The sequence below is a fragment of the Rhineura floridana genome, chromosome 19 (genome assembly GCF_030035675.1).
Source record: "Rhineura floridana isolate rRhiFlo1 chromosome 19, rRhiFlo1.hap2, whole genome shotgun sequence".
NCBI lineage: Eukaryota > Metazoa > Chordata > Lepidosauria > Squamata > Rhineuridae > Rhineura > Rhineura floridana.
The window spans coordinates 17,710,391-17,733,750 of NC_084498.1; the positions used below are offsets into that span (position 1 = coordinate 17,710,391).

General features: G+C 45.0%; 1 protein-coding gene across 7 annotated transcripts in view; it reads left to right on the forward strand.

Moving 5' to 3' along the window:
- The first annotated feature begins 2,681 nt into the window (after positions 1-2,681).
- Positions 2,682-23,360, forward strand: part of GOLGA3 (golgin A3) — a 48,280-nt gene continuing 27,601 nt past the window's right edge. The window contains exons 1-9 of one of the 7 annotated variants that reach the window (XM_061602659.1): positions 2,682-2,703; positions 8,608-8,957; positions 11,221-11,493; positions 13,759-13,871; positions 14,480-15,174; positions 18,198-18,309; positions 19,871-20,177; positions 21,466-21,668; positions 22,289-22,426. In XM_061602659.1, the coding sequence (XP_061458643.1) occupies positions 8,825-8,957; positions 11,221-11,493; positions 13,759-13,871; positions 14,480-15,174; positions 18,198-18,309; positions 19,871-20,177; positions 21,466-21,668; positions 22,289-22,426 (1,974 nt within the window). In that variant the 5' untranslated portion in view covers positions 2,682-2,703; positions 8,608-8,824. The other 6 variants (XM_061602658.1, XM_061602660.1, XM_061602661.1 and 3 more) reach the window with 6 other exon arrangements.

Sequence of the window (23,360 nt, forward strand, 5' to 3'; positions counted from 1 at the left end):
GCTTTTGGGACTTCTGGGGAGGCTTAATATTCTTCTGTTTTAAATGCCTCCTATTATGTATTGTTTGCTCTTATAATTTATATATTTCACTGTATTTTTGTATTGTATTCTGCCATATTTATTGTATGTACGTCGCCTAGAGTGGCCACTGGCCAGATAGGCGACACATAAATTAAATTTATTATTATTATTATAATAAATTTTTTGTATTGTAATGCAATGAGTTTCAAGCATTTGCTCTTCGTCAGAGGCAATGATATCCTCTAATTTTCAATATGAAATATGGTCATATTGAAAAGAGGTGCTTTCAGGGTAAAAGAACCTCCCATATTTAAAATGAGAAGATAATATTGCCTCTGATGCACAACAGTTATTCAAAATGGGTCATGCAGTACAACACATTTGCTGGAGTGTTTTTCAAATAAAACTAGTGTTCAGCATTTGAGGTTCTCTTCTTCTTCTTCTTTGGTGCCATGTTTCCCAGAAAAGAAAAGAAAAAGTCTGCAGGAGTTATAAACTCTAAAGCAATTTTTTGTATTAGTTTTCACTGTGCCCTTCAAAAGTTCAGGACACAAATTCAAGACATGCTGTCAGTTTTCTGTGCTGCCCTTGACAAAGGTTGCAATCCACTACATGTCCACGCAGAAGTAAGCTCCATTGGGTTCAACAGGACTTCTCCCAGGTTAAGTATGTATTGGATTGCAGCCAAAATCAGGATCTCCCCTAATAAACCTGCATGTCATTCATGGCTCTGTTGTGGTTTAGTTTTGCTTTGGCCTCTGAACTGCATCCCTAACTTGAAGCAGTCTCAGAACTTGAGGAAAGTTGCTTTGGGAAATATGGGTGAGGCTTATTGACTCTGCCTTCTCTCAGACAACATCACTTCAGCTATTTACATTACTATAGGAGGAAATGTAAAATTGGAACTGCTGTTAAATTACTTTTACATTGTGAGACATAGGAACAGAGGGAACTGCCTTACACCAGGTTTGACCATTGTTTCATCTAATTCAATACACTGACCAGTAGCAGCTTTCCATAAGTTCAGAGCTGGTTCCTCCCACCTGGAGATGTCAGTGATTCAATCACGGGTAGGGGTGGAACGTTCTGCCAGTTTTGGTTCTCTCAGTTTCCAGTCTTAAAATCAGTTTTCTGCATTTCTGCAGCAATTCATGATTTAAAAAAAAAACCCATGAAAATTATCCAGGATTATAGTGCAAATTTATCCTAATAAACACATTTTTGTAGGCAGTTTTGACTAATGCACACATTTTTGCAAGCAATTTCTCATCACGTAATGCATTTTTGCATGTTGTTTTCACTCATATATTCATTTTTATGCACTTTTCCCAACATATACATTTTTTGTAAACATTGGTTGGTGAATTGCATTGCAAAATTCGGGTAAGTGTGAATTTCAAAGGATGGCTGTTTCAGTTCTCATCGTTTCGGAAAGTGTAAATTTGATAGATACAGCTTGAAATGCAAACAAACTAATTCTCTCCCATCCCTAACCAGGGGCTGTCTGCATGCAAACCAGATGATCGATCACTGAGCTGTATGTTTCATCCTTCCTTCTTTGGGCACTCCTTTGTAGGCATACATCGATCTGAAACAAACTCCTACACACAGATTTCTAAGGACTCATGATGATACAGCTCTCTATAAATCTTTTTATTTGAAATGTTTATACTTCCTTTACTAGGGCTTACATTTAAAGCACGTCATTCCCCCAAGAATCCTGGGAACTGTAGTTTACCCTCACAGTGCTGCAATTCCCAGCACCTTTATTAACTGCAATTCCCAGAATTCTTTGGGGAAGTCATTCATTTTAAATGTATAGATTCCACTCTTCTCTATAGAAATCTCAGAGTACCTTGCCTTTCATCCAGATACCAATCAGATCCACTCCGGCTTTCAACAGTACACCAGCATTGAGTATGGAGGCCAGGTGTTTTTTTTAAAAAAAGGACGTGGCTCTTTCATCTTTAATAGTTGCGCAGAGGGAATTGTTATGTGCCTTCAAGTCGATTACGACTTATAGCGACCCTATGAATCAGTGACCTCCAAGAGCATCTGTCGTGAACCGCCCTGTTCAGATCTTTGTAAGTTCATGTCTGTAGCTTCCTTTATGGAATCAATCCATCTCGTTTGGCCTTCCTCTTTTTCTATTCCCTTCTGTTTTTCCCAGCACTATTGTCTTTTCTAGTGAATCATGTCTTCTCATGATGTGGAATACTAGTCATTCAAACTACACGTACTGAAATTCCCTTTTATACGCAACCATTAAAGACGCAGCAACCCTGTCCTATTTTGCATCTAAGTGCTTCCACGCTGCGATCCTAAAAAGTTTCATGAGCAATTATTTGGTTCCAGAGTGATAACAGTTAAATCCTAGAATGGAGGGGGGGGAGAGAAAAAAAACACGTCACAAAACCACCCAAAACAACTTCCCTCTCAGCAGGTCCTATTAAATAAACCGTCCGTTGAGAGGGAAACACCAATTCCCTTCTCTCGTTCCGCTCCCTGGACGGCCCCACACCTTGTTTTGTTCCTAGCTCACCCCACCCCCATCTTCTCCTCCAAGCTTAGTGCAGGGAGGGGTGGGGAGTGGGGAAGGGGTGGACAAGGGGTGGACATTCCCCCTCCCCGGAGGAGTGACGGTCAGACCCGGGAGACTTTTCCGACGGGGGAAGAAAAAAGGTGTTGCACCGCTTCGGCTTGGCTGAAGAAGCTGTAGCAGCGCCACGTCTCGGGCAGGAGGGAGGGGGGGAGAGAGAGTGTCAAGCTCGGACAGGTCAGTAGGGAGGGAATGGGGCCTGGCTGGGGAGGGGGCGAGGACTGGTGGGGTGGTTCCTTTGGCTGGTCGGTTCTGCCAGGAGAAGGGCAGTGACTGCTAGAGGTGGAAAGCTGGTGTTTGTTTTGATATGAAGGGGGGGTGGGGAGCGATCAGCTGAGTTGTAGAGGGAGGGTGTCCGTCTCCCTCTGTGGGTATATGTAGTGTGTGTATATCTGACCTGGGGTGGAGGAGAATGGATTACATATAATACAACATAATAGTGAACACAGTGTGCTTAAGGAGTTCACTGTATGATTATATTTTGGAGCCCAAGGTACTGATTAGCAGCCCAATCCTATGTGTGTCTCTGTGCATATATGTAGTGTGTGTGTATGTGTCTATGAGAGAGAATTTAATAGCGAAAACAGTGTATTTAAGGAAATATTTGGAATATTCAGTGGGATGATTATGTTTAGAATTCTGAGAAAATTACAGGACAATGCTGTGTGTGCCTACTCAGAAATAAGTCCTACTGAATTCATTGAGGCTTTCTCTGAGGTAGGTGGGCATAGGGTTGCAGCCTAAGAGCTATGTATCCTGGAACTTACATGTTTTCAAGGTTTTCTTAAATTTTTATATAAAAATCAATCAAATGCATAACACGTGTGTGTGTGAGAGAGAAGCATCCAGCTGAGTTAAAAAAAGGAGGATGGAGACTTGAGGAATGAGGGGGATATGGAGATCTATTTACCTCATTATTTATTAGTTTCCTGTCTCCTGTTTAGGAGTTCGGGACACTGAACATGGTCCTCCTCCCTTTTATCCTCACTGCAACCCTGTGAGGTAGGCGAGGTTGAAAGATAGTAGCTGGCCCAAGACCGCTCCGTTAGAAGGATTTGAACCCAGTCCTAATCCAACACTGTAACCACTACACTGAATTAACTGGGTTCTTAGGAGGAAGATGATTTTGGCTGAGTTTTGATCCTAGCTGGGGCATGGAGGCAGGTGGGAGGAATCCTGAATTCTTGGGGTGGAGGGGGATTGAATGTTTGGAGGTCTCTGTGTGTGGGAGGTGCATATATGTTGCTGGTTGTTCATAAGGCTTCTCTCCCAACTTTAATCATTCATGGAGCTCAAGGCAGTATTCATCAGGGTTCTTTGGTAATCCCCGATCTAGGAAAACTGCTCAGGTCTAGACCTGCTGCAGTTCAGACCAGAGCCTTAGGGTAGAGTGGATTATTGGGAGTCAGCAGTTGAGTAAAAGTTGAAGACGTATTCCTGTAGATTAAGGTTGTGAACACACCATAATTTAAAGCCCATGGCTTCCCCCAAAGCAAACTGGAACCTGTGGTTTACCTCTTGTTGTTATGTGCCTTCAAGTCGATTACGACGTATGGCGACCCTAGGAATCAGTCACCTCCAGTAGCATCTGTCATTAACCACCCTGTTCAGATCTTGTAAGTTCAGGTCTGTGGCTTCCTTTATGGAATCAATCCATCTCTTGTTTGGCCTTCCTCTTTTTCTATTCCCTTCTGTTTTCCCCAGCATTATTGTCTTCTCTAGTGAATCATGTCTTCTCATTATGTGTCCAAAATATGATAACCTCAGTTTCATCATTGTAGCTTCTAATGATAGTTCTGGTTTAATTTGTTCTAACACCCAGTTATTTGTCTTTTTCACAGTCCATGGTGTAATCTATATGAAGCACATGTTAATTATTATCTTGTTGCAATCCTTACAATAGCCCTGTGAGGTAGATTGGTATTGTTTCCTTATTACAGCTAAGGAATGGAGGGTGGGGAAGCTGAGTGTGTTAGGAAATGGGTTGTGTGAGGCTACCTAGTGACTTCATGGCAAAACCTAGATTCTTACTGGGGATTTCTGAAGGACCTAGGTTCAGTCCCCAGCAGCTCCAGGTAGGGCTGGGAATGTCCCCTGCCTGGTGAAACCCTGGTGAGCTGCTGCCAGTCAGTGTACAACTCCCAGCATCCCTCGTCATTGGCCACCTTTACTGGGGCTGATGGGAGTTGTAATTTAGCAACATTTGGAGGGCCAAATGTTCCCCATTCCAAAAATACTGAGCTAGAGGGACCAATGGTCTGTCCTTGTATAAGGCAGCTTCCAATGATTTTCAGCTTTATTCTGCCTATTAATTCTTATCCAAGCCATTTGAAAATGATGTACTGTTCTGCAGGATTCTCCCTGCCCCCCCCCACGATGTTAATCAAGATGATTAATTAACATGCGTTTGCTTACTTTGAAATAATTCTTAATTAACAATTCAAAGAAGCAATGATTTTGCTTATTTCTCTGGCTGCCTGGTTTGCACAGCATGATGACAGGCTCCTCTTGATACTACACGTGGGATAAGTAAACCTTGCGTTCTGGGGATTGCTCTTTTATCAGAAACATATTTATTTATTGGGAATATTATGTTACTAAATACAAGTGTAACAGCTGGTATAGCACAGTGGGGAGGAGAGCCTGGCTGGGAGTCCAGAGTCTGTGAGTTCAAATCCCCGCTCGTGTCTCCTGGGTGTCAAGGGCCAGCTAAAGATCACTCCCCCACAGTGAGTGGCTCAAGGGTTACATGCCCTGCCACCTGTACAGCCATGGGCAAGCTGCATAGTCCCAAGGAGCCCAGCTGCCCCCCAGCTGACAGTTGTGGACAAGGAAGGGGCTGACTTGTGCATCTGTGGCAAGCTGAGCAGGCCCTCACCAGCTGGGGAGGACTAGCCTCAGAGGGAGGCAATGGTAAACCCCCTCTGAATACCACTTTCCATGAAATCTCTATTCACAGAGTCACCATAAGTTGGGATCGACTTGAAGGTAGTCCATTTCCATTTCAAATACTAGTGTGCAAGCTATGACGTATTTGACATCCCCCAAAATTGGGGTTGGTTCTCTTTTTCTCATGGAGGAATTCTTTCTCAGTAGTAGAGTGCATGCTTTGCATTCAGAAAGTCCCAAGTTTGATCCCTAGCATCTCCGCTTAAAAAAGCCAGGTTGCACGTGATGGGCAAGAGTTCACCTTAAGACTCTGGAGAGCCACTACCAGTCAGATGAGGCTATGCTGGGTTAGATTTGTTCCTGTGGGGTGAGTTTTGGTTTATGAGGCCTTCGGATGTGGACAAGACACTTATCCATTGTGGCTTATCTAAGGTAGCCAGATGGGTTGACTGGATGGGTCTAGCGAGTGGTGAAGGCATTATTATGCCAGACGCTATTAAAAAAGTGGTTGTGTGAACACTTCTAAAGAAGGCTTCCCTGGACCCAGAGGTTTATAGTAACAATCACCCAGTCACAAATACTCTTCTTGGACCGAGATAGCCTAGCAATTGTGACATATGCACAATAACCTTACTGGTAACCCCATGACTGGATTACTGTAATGCACTCTATGTGGGTCTATCCTTGAGTTTGGTTTGGAAGCTGCAGCTAGCTTGCTCAGTTGGGTCTCTGCCGTGCATATACAACACCAATACACACTTACCTGGAAGTAAGTCCCATTGAACCTAATGGAGCTTACTTCTGAGTAGACATGTATTGGATTGCAGTATAAGTCAAGTTCAAGGTGTGGTGCTGTTGATTCTGGCTGCTGTACTTGCTGCAACAATGTTCTGCGATTATCTGGGTGTTACTGTTACATATTGTTTTTTATGGTTTTTGTGTGTATTGTGAACTGCTTTGAAAATCTGTAAATGAAAAGTGGTATACACAGTGTTTTAAACGCACACACAAGACAGTCCGACCTGGTATAAGACAGCTTCCTGCAATCTCATCCTGTTGACGTGTTGTGACCTAATACTGGGAAATTTGGATTGCAAGATTTAAGGTTAACAAGGAAAATGCCTGTTGTCATGTTGGGTTCCGTGGCTGGAGGGAAGGAAGACTTGTATATTGTAATGACCCCTGAAGTGCATCATATTTATTCTTTCCCCATGTGAGTGAATTCCCTTCCTCAAGAGGTAGTGATGGCTACCAGCTTTAAAAGAGGATTAAACAACGTTATGTAGTTATGTAGGATAAGGCTATCAATGGCTGCTAGCCACGATGGCTGGGTACGATCTATCCACTGTCTGAGGCAGTATGCCTGTGAATGCCAGTTGCTAAGAATCACACATGGGGAAAGTGTCATTATGCTCACGTTCTGCTTATAGGCTTCCCATGGGTATCCAGCTGGCCACTATGAGAACAGGATGGTAGACTAGATGGGCCACTGGCCTGATCCAGCAGGGCCGTTCTTATGAATGGCAGCTATTCACTTACAGGTGAGAAAGTAAAGTGTTGCACTGGGAGATATCACCAGCTTCCTGCTGATTTGGGTGTGGGCAAAGCAGCCTGGCTTTTAACGTTTGCACTTCTTTGGAGGGCCAGTGTGTGGTGTTGTGGCTGAAGTGTCAAACCTGGAATCGAGGAGATCTGGGTTTAAATCTCCGCTCAGCCTTCAGATTCACTGACTGACCTTGAGCCAGTCACTGTGTTTCAGCTCAGCCTACCTCACTGGCTGGTTGTGAAGACAACACAGGGTGGGGAGAGAGTGCCAGATATGCAGCCCTGAACTGCTTGGAGGGGTGGGGGCAGTATATAAAAGTAATAAATAAAATACATATCCATTTTAAGAATGTAAAAAGCGCCCTGGTGGATCAAATAAAAGGTCCAGCTAGTCCAGCATTGCCTATTCCACTGGCTCCCAAGCTTTTTTCTCCCATGGACCACTTGAAATTTACCCAGGCTATTGGCGGGCCACTTAATGATTTTTCCGCCTGTTGTAGCAATTGGGTCGTGCTGTGCTAGATGCTGTATGACTTTAATTGTATTTCTGTTGCTTCCTTTATTTCTTTTATATTCTGTTGAATTCTTATTTCCATAGAATTAAAATTGTACTACAATAAAATGCAATATAAGAAATAAAAGAAGCGACAGAAATACAATTAAAAGTTAGTATGAATAGCTAATGCGATTGATGTGCCACCTCCTGTCTTCAGCCACAAATCCACAGACTTGCTGCGGACCATCTGAATGAAGCTGGTGATCCATGGACCACAGTTTTGGAACCCCTGCCCTATCCCACAGTAGCAACAGCCTTCTCCTGTTGCTTTGCGAGTACCGCTTGCTGCGGACATATTCCTGTTGAAACATGAAGGCCCCACTTTGCTCTTGTAATTAATGGCCTTTGTTTGACCTCTCCTTTTCTGTGAATTTGTCGAATTCCCTCTTAAAGCCAATGGCCATCTCATCACCTTGCAGCAATGAATCCCAAATCTCCCTGCCTTTTCATTTGCATGTAGCCCTGCTGTGGATTCTGTCCCTTGGGCATGCTGGAGTGTGACAAGGAATGTTTGGAATTGAGTTTTCAGTGTAAAACAAGTGAGATCTGCAGCAGAACATTGCCGTGTGGAGTGCTCCTGTTCAGGGAGCCAGCCCGCCCATGCCCTTTTCAATGATGCTCCATTCCATTCCTCTTCCCTCTCCCAATATTTTTTCCCCTCATCCCCCCACAAACCAAACATGTTCTGTGGCTGCTATGCTCAGTCCCTCATTTGAGGTGTTGGGTTATCCTCTTCACCTTAGTTTTTTTCCCTAAAGTATTTTTTGTATTTCTGGACACATTTGGGTTCCCACAAGCCTGCTGAGACCTCCCTCCTGCACACCGATGGTGCCATTTTCCCTACAAAAGGATCCACATTCAAAGAATCAATTACTTATTGTGTGTGTGCCACCAATACATGTGATTGCTCCAACAAAACAGGGATAGTTTAAAAAACTAAAACTCCCTTTTGTCTCTAGAGAGTGATGCAACTTGGTAATTGCTTTTTCCCCTGCAGGCTGCTATAATGATCTCCAGGAAGTCCTGAGTTGCCTGCTGACTGGTCTTGGACTGAACTGAATTGCCTGCTGTAAAACTTCAGATGAGAGGCTTAGCATTGTGTGTTCTTGCGTTGCCTCCTTGCTGGCTGCCCTTCTGATGGATAGAACCAGGACTTGGTAGCTCTCTTGAAAAGTTGAGTTGTACAACTGGGGAAATATTTTCCCTGCATTCTAATGACATCCACCATGGACTCTTCAGTGATCCTGCTGGAGAAGCAAGCCAGCAATGGGCCCCCCTACAGTTCCCAGCAGAGTGTGGCGCTCAAGGCTGAATTGGAGCAGCCGGTGGAAGGGGACTGCATCAACGGTAAGCAATTTCTTCCAATCGGATCTTTTGTTGTTGTGAGGAATCATTTTGAAGGTAGCGCAGGCAGGTTAAAAACAAAAGAGCCGTGGTAGGATTATTTATTTATCTTATTTATATTCTGCCCTTCCTCCCTGTAGGAGGAGCTCAAATTGCTGGCTGGTACAGCATCCTGTTTCCCATGGTGGCTTAAGGAGAGAGGATGCAGCATGGGGATCGTTCCAAGGGTCAGATAGAGAGGCCAGGAGGGCAAAATTTGGCCCCAGGCCTGTGGTTCCCCACCCTGCTGCATCATGTCCCCTCTTATTTGTCTTATTTCTTTTTTGAAAACACACTTTAGCTTTTCCTCATAGGGAAGGTGCTCCATCTTCTTTGATAATTTTGGTTGCACTTTTATCCATCTTTTCCAGCTCCACAAATACTCTTTCAGGATCTCTTTGTGTTCCATATTTTGTTTTAAAGATTTTTATGCTGCTCTTCAGTTGAGAAAAGCTCCCAGAGTGACTTACAATGATCAGTAATAACATAGTCTTTGTGTCCTGGCATACTATCTAAAAGACAGCACAAAAGGAAAGGGTTTGGGAGGGAGAAGAAAAAGAGTAAACTCAGACACTATAGTTCTTAGTTGCAGAGTTCTGATAAGAGTTCTTTCTGGGTAGGACAGGCAGGCAAGCTCCCTGCAACTGCTCCTTTGGCTAATGAATGGGGTCAGGTTGGGCTCCCCCCACCCCAGCTGCCGTTATGTTCTTCTTGGAAGGCAGAGGATACAGTCTCCCAGTGGCCATTAGACCTCTGCCCAGTAGCACCTGCCCAGGGGAAGAAACCAGAATGTGCTGCCCTTCAGCTCTGCCCTCCTTGGGCAATAATATGATGTAGCAAGGTTAAGGCTTCAGAGGTTTGGAACAAGCTGATGATGGAGACTGTGGATTGACCTTCCTTAACGTTTTTTCAAGAAAAAGTTGCTGTCACAAGAGAGAGGTAGGTTGAGCGAGCGAATGGGTGGGCGGCCTGAAAGCTCCCTCCCTGCGATCCGCAGCAGAGGAACACTACTCTCCCACCCTAATGAGGGGCCCTTCAGGGGCCCCTTTGGGCCACAGGGTCCTCAGCCAGTGCCCGACCTGGCTGTCCTTTGGCGCTGGCCCTGGTGGGCAGGGCCAGAGGCAAAAGAGGACAGAGCAACAAATGTGAATTTGTACAGTAGGCTAGCTTCTACACACAGTCTCACACACTCCTCTCTATCCTCCATCCAGGCAAGCAAGAGGCATTATCAAACTTCAAGAACACATTCCAGCCAGGCAAAAACACTCAAGGAGGGTGTGAATCAGGGCCAGGGAGGGGTGTGGCCTGGGGAGAAGGGGTGTGGCCTAGGGAAAGTCTGGAAAGCCAGATAGGCCTGGAGGAACACATTTGTTCCCTGAGCCTGAGGTTTCCCATCTTTGGCCAGTTAAAAGGATCAGAGAGCAGACAATGTGAAAGATTTGTGCTTGAGACCCTGCAGAGCCACTGCCAGTCAAGAGGAGACAATAATGTCCTTGATGGGCTTGGTATAAGGGAGCTTCCTATGCTTTCTGTGCCCTACTACTGAACATCCAGAGGGACCACGCAAGCTTGGCTTAGTTGGACCTTGGTCTGATTCAGCTAAGCCCATTCTTACAGCAAGGATGGTTTCTAGCAAGTGTGGGGAACCAATAGCCCTCCTGATGTTGCTGAACAGTAATTCTTGTCATCCCAGGAACGATGGGAGTTAAAGCGCAGCAACATCTGAAGGGCCAAAGGTCCCCCACAACTGCTTTATACACTTAAGAGATGCTGTTACAGTAGGGCCCCGCTTTTCGGCACCCCACTTTTTGGCGTTCCGCTAATATCAGCTGTAGTGTGGGGTGCTCCAGCCGCCGTGCTGCAGCTGACAGTGATCAGCTGTAGCGCTGTGGCTGGAGCTCCCTCTGCTACAGCTGATCGTGCGCTACAGCTAATGAGCTGTAGTGCAGGGCGCTCATGCACTCCAACTGATTGCTGGAGCTTCCCACGCTGCAGCTGGTTGCGCGCTCCAGCTGATTGCTGTCAGCTGGAGCGCGGCAGCTGGAATACAGTAGGGCCCCACTTTCCAGCGGTTTTTGCTTTTTGGCAGGGGCCTGGAATGTAACCTGCTGTATGAGTGGGGCCCTACTGCATATTGGAAGGGGAACAGACTGGAGGCCCAGCATTTCATCCCTGCGTTTGCAACCGATGTTTTCCTAGTGCAACCCAATGTTCTGTTCTTTTCCAGTTACTAGTGTAAATGACAGCAAAGTGCCAACAGAAGGCGACTGCCTGGTGCCAAATAGCGGCGAGATCCCTTGTGTGAATGGGCCAGCATCTCACTACCCTGCCTCTTTTGACCACAACGGCAGTCCACGTGGGGAAGTGCCAGCTCCAGGTGTGCCCGGTTTCCATGACAGCCTAAAGTCGTCTCAGGGAGCTAGTGTGGAGGGCATAGTTCTTAGGAAGGAAGCGTTGCAGTCCCTCAAACTAAGCCTTCCCATGAAAGAAACTGAATTGTGTAAGCATCTTTATGGTAGAGCCCCCTGTTTTATCTCTTGCTCCAAAAACAAAAGGCTTCCCCCCCCTTCTATTACTGTCCAGGTCTTTGCAAACTCTCTCTCTCTCTTCTTCCAAAAAGCACTTTAAAAGCTTGAACTGATATGATTGTGCTCTGTGGCAATTGATGCTTGACTCTGTGTTTAACACACTTACTTACTCTACTTACCATTGTAGGATTGAATAGATGTTGCTGTTACAATTCTGTTAGAAACAAAGGATCCTTTATTTTTTGCATTCCTGTTAACAGATGTGTAGATGTAAAATAATTATAGTGTAGTTATCCAGCTTTGTAACAGCTTGCCAAAGGTGACCAGGAATGCCATGCAGGAGAGTGAACGTGTTGACAGAGCAGGGATGGATTGCCCTGTCACCAATCTGCTTGATAGAAACTTATCTTCTCCTTTGCCAGCCTGAAAAAACAGACTTCTTAACAGGCTAATATAATAACTTTTGTGGCACTTATTTACAAGGCTGTAACAAGCACAACATTGCTTTTTTAGATTAGCAACCAAAATACTTGTTGTTTAGCTATTTAATTATCTGTGGATATTTGTGTCTTGCTCTTAAAAAATGTTCCCAAAATACTAAAACTTAATACAATAAAACAACAATGAAACTAAAACCACCAGATAACAAGCAGAATTAAAAAAAACCCAGTAGGGATAAAAACTCACAATTAAAATGCCTGGGCTTGGAAATTATTTGCCTAGCATCGGGCAAGGCTTCCTTGGGGAGAGCTTTCCACAAATTGGATGCCACTACCGAGAGCGATTTTCCTTATAATCCATTTCCCAATGTGATAGCAAAACCATTGTTCAGTTAATTTGCCCTGTGGCCTTTTGCCAGTGCAAATATGGAAATTGGGCTTCTGCAATAGGTAGCACCCATAAAATGGAGGGAGCTGTTGACTTGTTGCTTGAAAGAGCCGTGGACCTTCAATTCCAAGTGAGTGAACTGTGTGCTCTAATATCAATGCTTACACAAGGTGTTGGGGTTTGGGGACACCCTTTGCAGCTGCATGTTTGCTTGGCCAAAACTGCATGTTTTGCTTATTTGCATGAATAATGTACGGAGTTCTGAGGGAGGGGTTAGGACAGGGATAGCCAATGTAGTTGCCTCTAGACGTTATTGGACTCTAGTGCCCATTGTCCAGACCATTGGCCATGGTGGCTGGAGCTGATGGAAGTTGGAGTCCAACAACATCTGGGACGCATCACATTGGTTGACTCCTGGATTATGGAAATGAGGCTGCCATTGCCCATCTCAGTTCCTGAAAACCTACACTGAGAGATAATGCATTTTGGTGGATAGTGGGTTGGACCAGGAGCCGGAGAATCTGCATCCAAACCTCTGCTCATCTCACAGTGGTCTGAGATTGTTGATGTATCAGTTCCTCATTTGTAAAGAGAGACGCTGGTGTGGGGAAAAACACTGGAGGATTTTATGTTGCCTTGCAGCTCGAGAGTACAAAATAAAGTAAGCAGAGTCTTCAGAGGTAACCAAATTATATGTAGAGATGGAACTTACTTGCTGGCTAGTTGAACCAATGCGTGGGAATTGTCATTGTTCCCTTGAGCTGCACCTTTTCAACAACTAATTGCTAATAGTTTCTCAGTGCATTGCAAAGTTCCTGTGTCTGCTTTTTGCTAGCCCACATCCGCACCATACACTTAAAGCACTGTTATCCCACTTTAACAGTCATGGCTTCCCTCAAAGCATCCAGGGAACTGTAGTTTGTTAAGGGAGCTGAGAGTTGCTAGTTGCTATTCCCTTCACAGAGCTGCAATTCCCAGAATGGTTTAACAATCAATCCCTCTTCCCATGGAAACCTGGGAATCGTAGCTCTGTGCAGGCTTCCCCAACAACCCTCAGCACCCTTAGCAAACTGCACCTTCCCAGGATGCTTTGGAGGAAGCTATGACTGTTAAAGTGGTATCATAGTGCTTCAAGTGTATGGTGTGAATGTGGCCTCAGAACTACTGGATCCCATTTTGAGCAGGGTAGAGGATGGGATCTGGCAATCCTTGGTAGATCCTACCCTCCATGGATGCTCCCCCCCACGCTAGTTTTAAGTCTAGTAACAAACTGTAGAACTTCCACTCTTCAGTCTCTCTTCTTTTTATCTCATCCCTAATTTTTTGCTAAGATGTAATATCCACTGTGTGTATCTATCAATTTCAATGATACACGTCGAAAAATGTAACATCTGTCTTTCCTCCTGCAGGTTCAGCAGATTCTTCTCTCCCATTGGAGAAGGAAGAACAAATCAGACTTCAGGCAAGAAGGCGCCTTGAAGAACAGCTCAAACAGTACCGTGTAAAAAGACAGCAGGAGAGAGTAAGAGCCAAGCAAGTGGTTTCTCGGGTGTTGTGACCTGAGTTCTAATGACTTGGGAAATCCTGTAAATCTGCTCCTTGATGGTGCAAATCAAAGGTTTGAGGTGATGCAAGTCAATCCATTATATTGATTCAGAAGCAGAATAACTGGGGAGGATTCACTCTCCTGTGCTAAGCTAAACCACGGTTTGACTTAGCATGACGTGCAAACCAAGCCAGTGTGAATCCATAGATCTTTCGCAAAACTGATGAGCCTTAAACTTACTTGTTCTTGTAGAACCATTTTCTAACTGTGTTACCTTTTATGATGTATTGGGGATGTTAGCTATCACTAAATCCAGTGAAGAAGGAAAAATAAGCTGAACTTTAAATGTTAAATTTGAAGTTCTCACACTGAAAGAGGGAGACTGACCTTTTCATTCAAAAGCTTCAGAAAGGAGCCTTGGTTGCTGTTCTTTGATTATTTTAATTTATTTATATGATCAGTGAAAAGTCAGGCAGTTAGTTGATAAAAAAAAAGTACTTTTGATTGGTTTCCTTTCCTGGGTTTTAAATGATCAGGAATTGAATTCCATTTATACTACATCTAGTCATCTTCTTTTTTTCTAGTCCAAGCAGTCTACAACTAAAAACCGCCCCTCCAGTACCCTCGATCCTGAGCTAATGTTAAATCCAGAAACCTTGCCAAGGGCCAGCACCGTAGCCATGACAAAAGAATACTCCTTCTTGCGAACCAGCATCCCGCGGGGTCCAAAAGTGGGAAGCCTGGGACTTCTAACACATTCGAAAGAAAGGAAAAGTTCCAAATCTAACAGGTCAAGTAGGATCCGGTCTCTGGCCGACTATAGAACTGAAGATGTAGAGGGAAACAGTGGCAGAAGTGTTCCAGCTGCCGATTCACCTGGTGGGTCGCTGAAGGAGAATCGAAGCAGCCTGACCTCGGTTGTGTCTGAGATCAGGCTAACCCCTGATCCGGAAGACCGGCTGGAGAATTCCTCCCTGGCTGGAGACAGCATATCTGATATTGACGGAAGTGAAGTAGGACTGAGGCTGGACGGCAACGAGAGTGATAGTTCTACCTACAGTAGTTTATCGGGGAGGGGACCCTATGGTGCATTACTTAGTGTGGATCGCAGGCAGGGTATTCCCTTTACTGTAAATGGCCAGGAGGTCCCTTTGGATGCGGTTGGACAGTTTCCTTCCATCAGGGAAGTGCTGCAGGCTGCTGCTGCAACAGAACATCATCCTGAAGATCAGGAAGTCAATGGGGAAGTGAGAAGCAGGAGGGACAGCATCTCCAGCAGGTAAGTACTGAGGCCATGTTGCAATGGCTTTTGAACCTTCAGGGAAAATGCTCCTGCCTTGACGTGTCTGATAAGGACCTCTTCTGGCTCTGTGGCAGAAGGTGCTGTGGTGTGATGCCCAGTCTGTAGCTCATAAAGAGCATTGGCTTGATCTGTTAGATGGAAGTGCCTTGCGCTGCATCGGTTTATTATTGGTCCATCAGGCTTAGTCCTGTCTACTCCAGGGATGGGGAATGTGTAGCCCTCCATCATAGGGACACAGGAAGCTGCCTTTATATCGAGTCAGACGCTCGGTCCTTCTAGCTCAGTGTTGTCTACACTGACTGGCAGCAGCTCTCCAGGATTTCAGACAGGATTCTCTCCTGGCCCTACCCAGAGATGCCGGGGATGGAACTTGGGACCTTCTGAGCAGTGGCCCTTCACCCTTGACAGATGCCCATGGGGCTGATGAGTTTTGGAGTCCAACAACATCTGGCGGGCCAAAGGCTCCCCCATCCCTTAGAGAGCAGTAGCTTTCTCAGTTAGAGCTGGAAAGACTGGGAAAAGCTGAGATGAAAGCACAAACAATAATTAGCCTCTGTCTGGCTCTGTCTTTCTCTCTCTTGGTGGTTGTTGTTGATTAAATGAGAAGCTTCAAGCAGAGGTGAGGTCTTCATGTTAAGAAGAACAGAACAGACCAAAAGGCCCATCTAGTTCCCATAGCAGCCAGTCAGGTGCCTCTTGGGAAGCCCAAAAGCTGGGCACGGGCACAATAGCTCTCTCTTGCTGTTACTCCCCAGTGACTGGTATTCAGAGGCATGCTGCATTTGATCCTGGAGGTAACGCATGGCTGTCATGACTGGTAGTCAGCAGCCTGGACTGGGAATGTAGGAGCATAGGAAGTTGCCTTCTACTGACTCAGACTATTGGTCCATGTAGCACAGTATTGTCCACCTTGACTTGGGACCGCCTCTCCATGGTTCCAGGCAGGGAGTCTTTCCCAGCCCTACCTGGAGATGCCGGGGACTGAACTTGGGACCTTCTGCATGCAAGGCAGATGCTCTCCCATTGCGCTTACAGTCCTCCCCAAAGCTACAGGACCCTCATGTACACTCCTTTGAGTTCCATCGTGAAAGAAAGGTGGGATATACATGTAATATCAAACTGCCTCAATGAGAGAGATGAGAAGCAGGGCTTGTTCTCCGTCAGCTGCATGGAAAGACCAGCTTCATCAGGCAGGGACCTTCTATCTCTGCATTGTTTCTATGCCAGCTGGTCATAAGAATGACTTGGTGCCGTAGTTTGCTTCCCCCCCCCCTTCCTTCCTTGTTTCTTTTTCCTTGTGTGATGTGTTTGTTTAGACAGTAAGTCTGCAGGCAGAGACTGCCTTGTTTTAATCAATTATAGGTAAGCCGCTTTAGGAGCCTTTTTGGCTGAAGAGTTGGGTACAAATCCTCAAAATAATAATAGTTGCCTGCACTATGACTTGACTACTTTCTGCATCAGATAATCCATTGAATCCCTTCCAGCTTTACGTTATGGTAGAGGACCTTCAGTGTGTTTTGCTGTCTCTCAACCTTCTGCTATCCTCCTCACAACCATTAAGCATTTAATCCACACACAGATCTTTCCAGCTTTTAGCACTTAATGAGATGTAAGGGTTCTTGCCCTAGTCGCTCTTTATCCACTTTAACCATTTAAGAATGGGATTATATGTTGGTTCTCAAAAGCTTACTTGTCCATGATAGTATAAGGAGATTTTGATGCCTATCTCTTTCAAACCAAGTATAGAATTAGCAAGTAGGCAATTGGTCAATATCATGGTGCTGGTTATTACAGCTGTTCTAACCTTTCTGTCTTCCTTATACATTGATCACCAGTTTTATTTACTTATTTATTGACATATTTTTAGTCTGCACTTGGATAACAATATATCAAGGTGGCATACATAATACAGAGTTAGAATAAAATCAGCAAAAGCATCCATAAAAACAGGGCTGTGGAGTCGGTACGCCAGACCTTCGACTCCAACTCCTCTATTTTTCTACTGTCCAACTCCGACTCCTTCATAAATGGCAAATGTATATTAACTAGTAATAAAAAATTTACTGTGGTAAAACGGTAGCACAAGGCATTTCATCACCACCACGTGAATCCAGAGCTTGGAAAAGTTACTTTTTTGAACTACAACTCCCATCACTGACGGCAGCAGCTCTCCAGGGTATCAGGCAGGAGTTCCTTCTAACCCTGCCTGGAAATGCCTTGGATTGAACCTGGAGCCTTCCGCGTGCAAAGCAGATTCTCAACTACTGAGCTATGGCTCTTCCCCTGTGAAAAGAGGGTAGCAGTACAGCCAGATTGCCTTGGCACTTAAGCTGCGAATATGAAGAGTGTATTGGGAAGGAGAACCCATTCTATGAGCTCTGCTGGAAGTCCAACTCCGTCACCCTTTTTCTGCCTCTGTACTGTTTCCATTCTAGCTGGGACGATTTCCATGAGAACTGCTATTTGCTTTAAGCAGTGTAGTGGTTAGAGAGTTGGACCTAGGACCTGGGAGACCAGGGTTCAGATCCCCGCTGAGCCATGAAGCTTGCTGGGTGATCTTGGGACAGTCACTGCCTCTCAGCCTAACCTACCCTATGGGGTTGTTGTGTGGATTAAATGAGGATACAGAGAACCACATACACCACATTGAGCTCTTTGGAGAAAAGGTGGGCTATAAATGTGGTGCGTCAATAAATGAATAAGAATTGGTGCCTGAGTTGGCTTTTCTTTTTTTCACCCTTCTTCTCTCCCTTCTCCTTTTTCCTTTTGTGTCGTGTCTTTTGGATTGTAAGTCTGTGGGCAGGGATATCTTGTTGTAATTTGCTATGTAAAGCTGCTCTGGGAGCCTTTTTGGATGAACAGCGGGGTCCAAATGCTCTAAATAATAGGGACCATGTCCTGGGCTGGCTGTTTCACCGGTAGAACGAATGCGAAATAGGGATGTCTGGAACTGGCACAATAGGCATATTAATAAAGTGGCTGTGTGCTTTTCTTTTCAGCATATCGATGGAGAGTTCTGTGGCAGGCACGCATGACGAAATGTTGCAGGTCCTCAAAGAGAAGATGCGGCTTGAAGGACAGCTGGAAGCACTGTTGTTGGAAGCCAGCGAGGTACAAATGATGTTGGACCTTCTCTGTTGAATACTGTTGAGGTTTCGTGAAGCAAGAGTGGGGAACCTCAGGGCCGGGGGCCAAATGCAGCCTTCCAAGCTGTTCTGTCTGGCCCTTGAGACTCTTCTTGGGCCTCACCTGTCACTGGCCCTGCATCACACCCTCTTTGAGTGCTTTTACCTGGTTGGTATGTGCCCTTGAACTCTGACAATGCCTCTTGTTTGCTTGCACAGAGCATAGAGAGGGGTATGTGTAGAAACTACCCTTCTGTACAAAGGTAAAACTTACGCTCCTTGCTCTACTTCCATTTGCCTCTGGTCCTGGCCGTTCCTGGTTTGTGGCCCCTGGAAGGCTGCTCTAGCCAACGACAGGGAGACTGAGGTGCTGAAACAGCAAACAGCCGAGTGTGAAAAATGAGGAATGTTTATTGAAGCCATTGGGCTGCAATAAACATTCCTCATTTTTACTCTCGGCTGTTTGCTGTTTTGGCACCTTGAGGGTCTCCCTCTCTTTGGAGCATCCACGGGTGCTTCCGACTTTGCTTTGTTGCTGCCCTGGAAGGTTGACCAGAAAGAAATCTGTCCTGTGAGGCTGAAAAAGGTTCCCTGCTCCTGCACAGTTACTTCTGCATGACCAGCACTTTTGGGCAGTTACCATGGCCCCAGTACCATGGTAGGGCCCTCTCTTCGTGCTTACCCTGGTCCTCTTTAATTCCCCCCCCCTGAGCTGTGAGAAGCAGCTGGATCTAGTTAATCTTTTTAATTTTCCCACAATGCCTCCAACCTAGTATCATTCTGAGGGCTTGCTGGAAATTTAAAGGGCAGCCACTCAGCACTACCTCCACAGACAGGTATGCTTGACGTGATCCACTGACTGTGGGAGGGGTCCACCAGAGTTTATTTTGGCAAGGGCCGGCTCAAAGCTGGAGCTAGACCTCACCATTTCACACAACCTGGTTGTATGGTTGACTTGGAGTTGCAGGTAGCATTTCATTCTGATGACTCTGTGTGAGATACATACATGTCCAAATTTGTCACATTCATATTGCACATTTTTAGATGTATGCTTCTGACATGTTACATGTGAGCTCCTACCGTGACGAAGGGCAGGATATAAATATAATTAATAATAATAATACAGCATTTACTTGCTGTAGTACCACATCACTATCCCTCTGGAATTTCTTAGAAACTTTTTGCTGTTTTTTAAAATTATTTGCTTATATTGCATCATGGGCGTATGTGGCACTTTGCAGCTTAAGCAAAATACAGGTCCCTGCCCCAAGTAGGTTACAAGCTATAGTTTATCCGTTATGATCTATGGTTTATAGTTTGTCAGTTACAATCTATGGTTTGACAGTGGGGGAAATAGAGGTTGTGGAGTGATCGGGGTAGGGGTTTTTTTTGCTGTTGTGGGTGGGTTGAAGAAGATGATGTAAAAAAAAGATGACTTAAGGAGGGATTTGGAGAACCATCTAAGCCTCAACGGATTTTCCCATGGTTCCTAATGCCATCGTTTAAAAATATTTTTCTTTCCTTAAAAAAATGTTGCTTTTGTTCAGGCTCTCAAGGAAAAGACAGAATTGCAAGCCCAGCTTGCTGCTTTGAACATGAAGCTTCAGTCCCAAATGGAGCATAGTCACAGCAGCCAGCAGAAACAGGACTCCCTGAACTCGGAGGTGGCCACTCTAAAGCAGTCTTGTTGGGACCTGGAACGAGCTATGGCGGAACTGCAGGCTGCCTTGGAGGCCAAGAATGCCAGCCTGGCTGCTTCCAACAATGACCTGCAGGTGGCAGAAGAGCAATACCAAAGACTGATGGGGAAAGTGGAGGAAATGCAGAAAAGTGTCCTTAGCAAGGATAGCACGGGTGCGTAGACGTCGCTTTTAAAAATAAAATAATTGTTACTTACTGATTTATTTTAAATATTTATAAACTTCGTGATCCGAATATGATCCTCTCTTCTTGTGAATGTAATTTGTTTTAAACTGGGTTTTAATAATGTGGTTTATATTGTGGTGGCCCGCTCTGGGACCTATTGGTGAAGGGCGCATCATAAATTTAGTAGTAGTAATAATAATGCATAAAACAGCTAAAATTCACAAACCAATCTAAAAAGAAATATAGAGAAAGCCATCATCGTTAAAGCCAGAGCTGGGGAACCTTTGGCTAGGCAGATGTTGCTGGGCTGCAACTCCCATCAGCCCCAGCAAGCATGGCCAATGGTCGGGGATGATGGGAGTTGTAGTCTAGTAATATCTGGGGGGGGGGGCGAGCAAAAGGTTCCCCACCCCTAGTTAAAACAAAGATAACATCGGTTAAAAAAAAGTTTAAAAACAAATATAGGTAACTAAATTATATGTCTGGGTAGGCTAAGAAGTTTTCAGCAGACATCTAAAACAATATAGTAAAGGCACCCATCTCTGTCATCTCTAAATCTATCACTGTTTCAGACCATAAGTCCTGTTCAGAAGCCCCATTTAAAGCACTAGTCCTGTGCTCTGAAAGCGGCTTTTCAGGCATCAAGGATAAGCAGAGCCTGTAAGGTCCTTTCAGCCAAGCCCTGCCCTCCCCTCCCCTCCACAGTTTTGGCTGAAATGGCCTCACAGGCCAAATGGGGAGGCTTGGAAGGCCTAATTAAGCCCATAGGCCAGAGGTTCCCATCCTACACCATTTATCTGATGCACCTCTCATGCCCTACTCAAGCCCTAAGATGGACAGAAAAAGCCTCTGCTCGGGCCCATCATTTACTAGGATTACATTGACAGACACTTGGGGCAGGGCCTTCTTAATGGTGGCACAGTATTTTTGTAACTATCTCTCTGGGGAAATCTGCCACCACCACTCTTTTTGATAGATAGGATTTGGAAACCATTAGTTGGGGTTTTAAAAATGATTTTAAATATATGTAAATTTATATTTGCTGGCACTTGAGTTTAGTTTTTTATGTTGATGTATATTTATATTTTTTGATAGCTGTCTAGTTTTCAAAAGTCGCTTGGATTATTCTGCTTCTGCTTTTTGTGTTAGCTTCCCTGGGGGTGGGTGGGTTGTTTTTAAAAGTGAGATTAAAAGTAAGATACTGGTTGCTTATTGTTGCTACAGGCAGAATCACATAATCTGACTTCCTTTTAAAACATTTCCTTGGGTTTTTTAGTTCATGGTCTCCGGCAGCAACTTTCCTCTTTACAAAGCCAGCTCCAGCAGGTGCAGCTGGACCGCACAACGTTAACCAATAAACTGAAGTCGTCTCAAGCAGAGATTGCATCGCTGCAGAAAGTGCGGCACTGGTACCAGCAGCAGCTGGCTGTGGCACAGGAGGCAAGGGTTAGGCTGCAGAGTGAGATGGCAAATATACAGGTAAACAGGACTTCCCTCTGTTTCTTTACAACTTTGGTAGCACTTTTCAGTGTATACTGTAGTGTCTTGTTGTATGTTAGGCCGAGAGAACAAGACTCATTTGTTGAGCTTTTAATCGCTGAGCAGCCCATCTGCACTATACATTTAAAGCACTATTATAGCACTTTAACCAGTCATGCCTTCTCCCACAGAATCCTGAGGACTGTATTTTGTTAATGAGTGTGCTGGGAGTTGTTAGGGAACCTCTGTTCCCCTCACAGAACTACAATTCCCAGAGTTGTTTAACAGTCAATCCATCTTCCCAGGGAAGTGTTTTCAGTTCCTGGGAAAAGACATTCGGAGAGGAAGCCTTGGTCAGGAGGGTATTCCAAGGCTGTGGAACCACCACAAAGAAAGCCCTGCCTCTCATTTCCATCTTTCAAAAATCTTGAGACGGCTCAAAGTAGGACCTTCAAAGTATGTCCAGTAAAATGAGATATCTGTACATTTCTTCAAAATGGAGGACATGAATCATAATCCCAGTGGTTGAGATATTTCCCTCCTTTTTGAATAACTGTTAACAAGCATTTTGAATATTTGTAGTAGTATGACTTTTTCCTCCCCTTTCCTTTCTTCTGAAGGCTGGTCAGATGACCCAGGTAGGCCTGTTGGAGCACCTCAAGTTGGAGAACGTAACTCTGTGCCATCAGTTAACGGAGACTCAGCACAGATCCATCAAAGAGAAGGAACGTATAGCTACACAGTTGCAAAATATTGAGGTAAAGTTTATAGGCATTTTTGGTGGACTCTGTTAGGACTTCCTGTGAGTGTAGGGAACCCCAAAACTTCTCAAAATGTTAATAGATTACCTCTTGAGATGGCTTAACCTATTATTTGTCTCTGTGTGTGCACATAAACCTAAAATACGAGCAAGTAAGAAGTGCTTGTTTGCATTCAATTATGTTGGTAAACACAGTGGAGAACTATGCCCACATATGGCAGCAAATCATAGAATAGTAGAGTTGGAAGGGGTCTACAAGGCCATCGAGTCCAACCGCCTGCTCAATGCAGATCTGATGCCAAAAAATGTGACAAATGGTCATACAATTTGTATTACAAATGGTCATACAAATTGCATCTGGGGACATAGGGGATTCTGAATACCAGTTGCAGGAGAAGCACACGTGCGGGGAGCACTGTTGTACTCGCGTCCTGCTTTCCATCTTCCCATGGGCTTTTGGCTGGCCATTGTGAGAACAGGATGCTGGGCTACATGGGCCTTTAGCTGGGATCTTCTGAGTTGCTGGGCCTTTTGGACCCAGTTTGGGTCTGCTGGCAGCTGATGTGGTAGTGTGGGGAGCCAAGTGCTAGTGCTACTCATCAACTATGTGGTGGAGGAGGCACCTCTTAAACTCCTAAGCCAAAGGCAAGTGGGCAGTTTTGCTGAGCTGATGCTGCCACTGCTGTGCACCATGTGCTGAACTGCAAGCTGAAACTGCAAATGCCCTTGAGAAGAAGGGAAACAACATTGTTTTTCTGCTTCCCAACGGCATTTGCGATCTCAGTGTGCAGTACAGCGTGTGGTGAGCCGCAATGGCAGCTCAGCTGCTGCCTTGACCTTTTGCTTAAATAAGTTTAAAGTGAAGGTGGGGGGGAAGACAACCTTTTTTAAAAAAAGGTCCTCCACACCACCCAGAAGGAATTGCAGTGTGT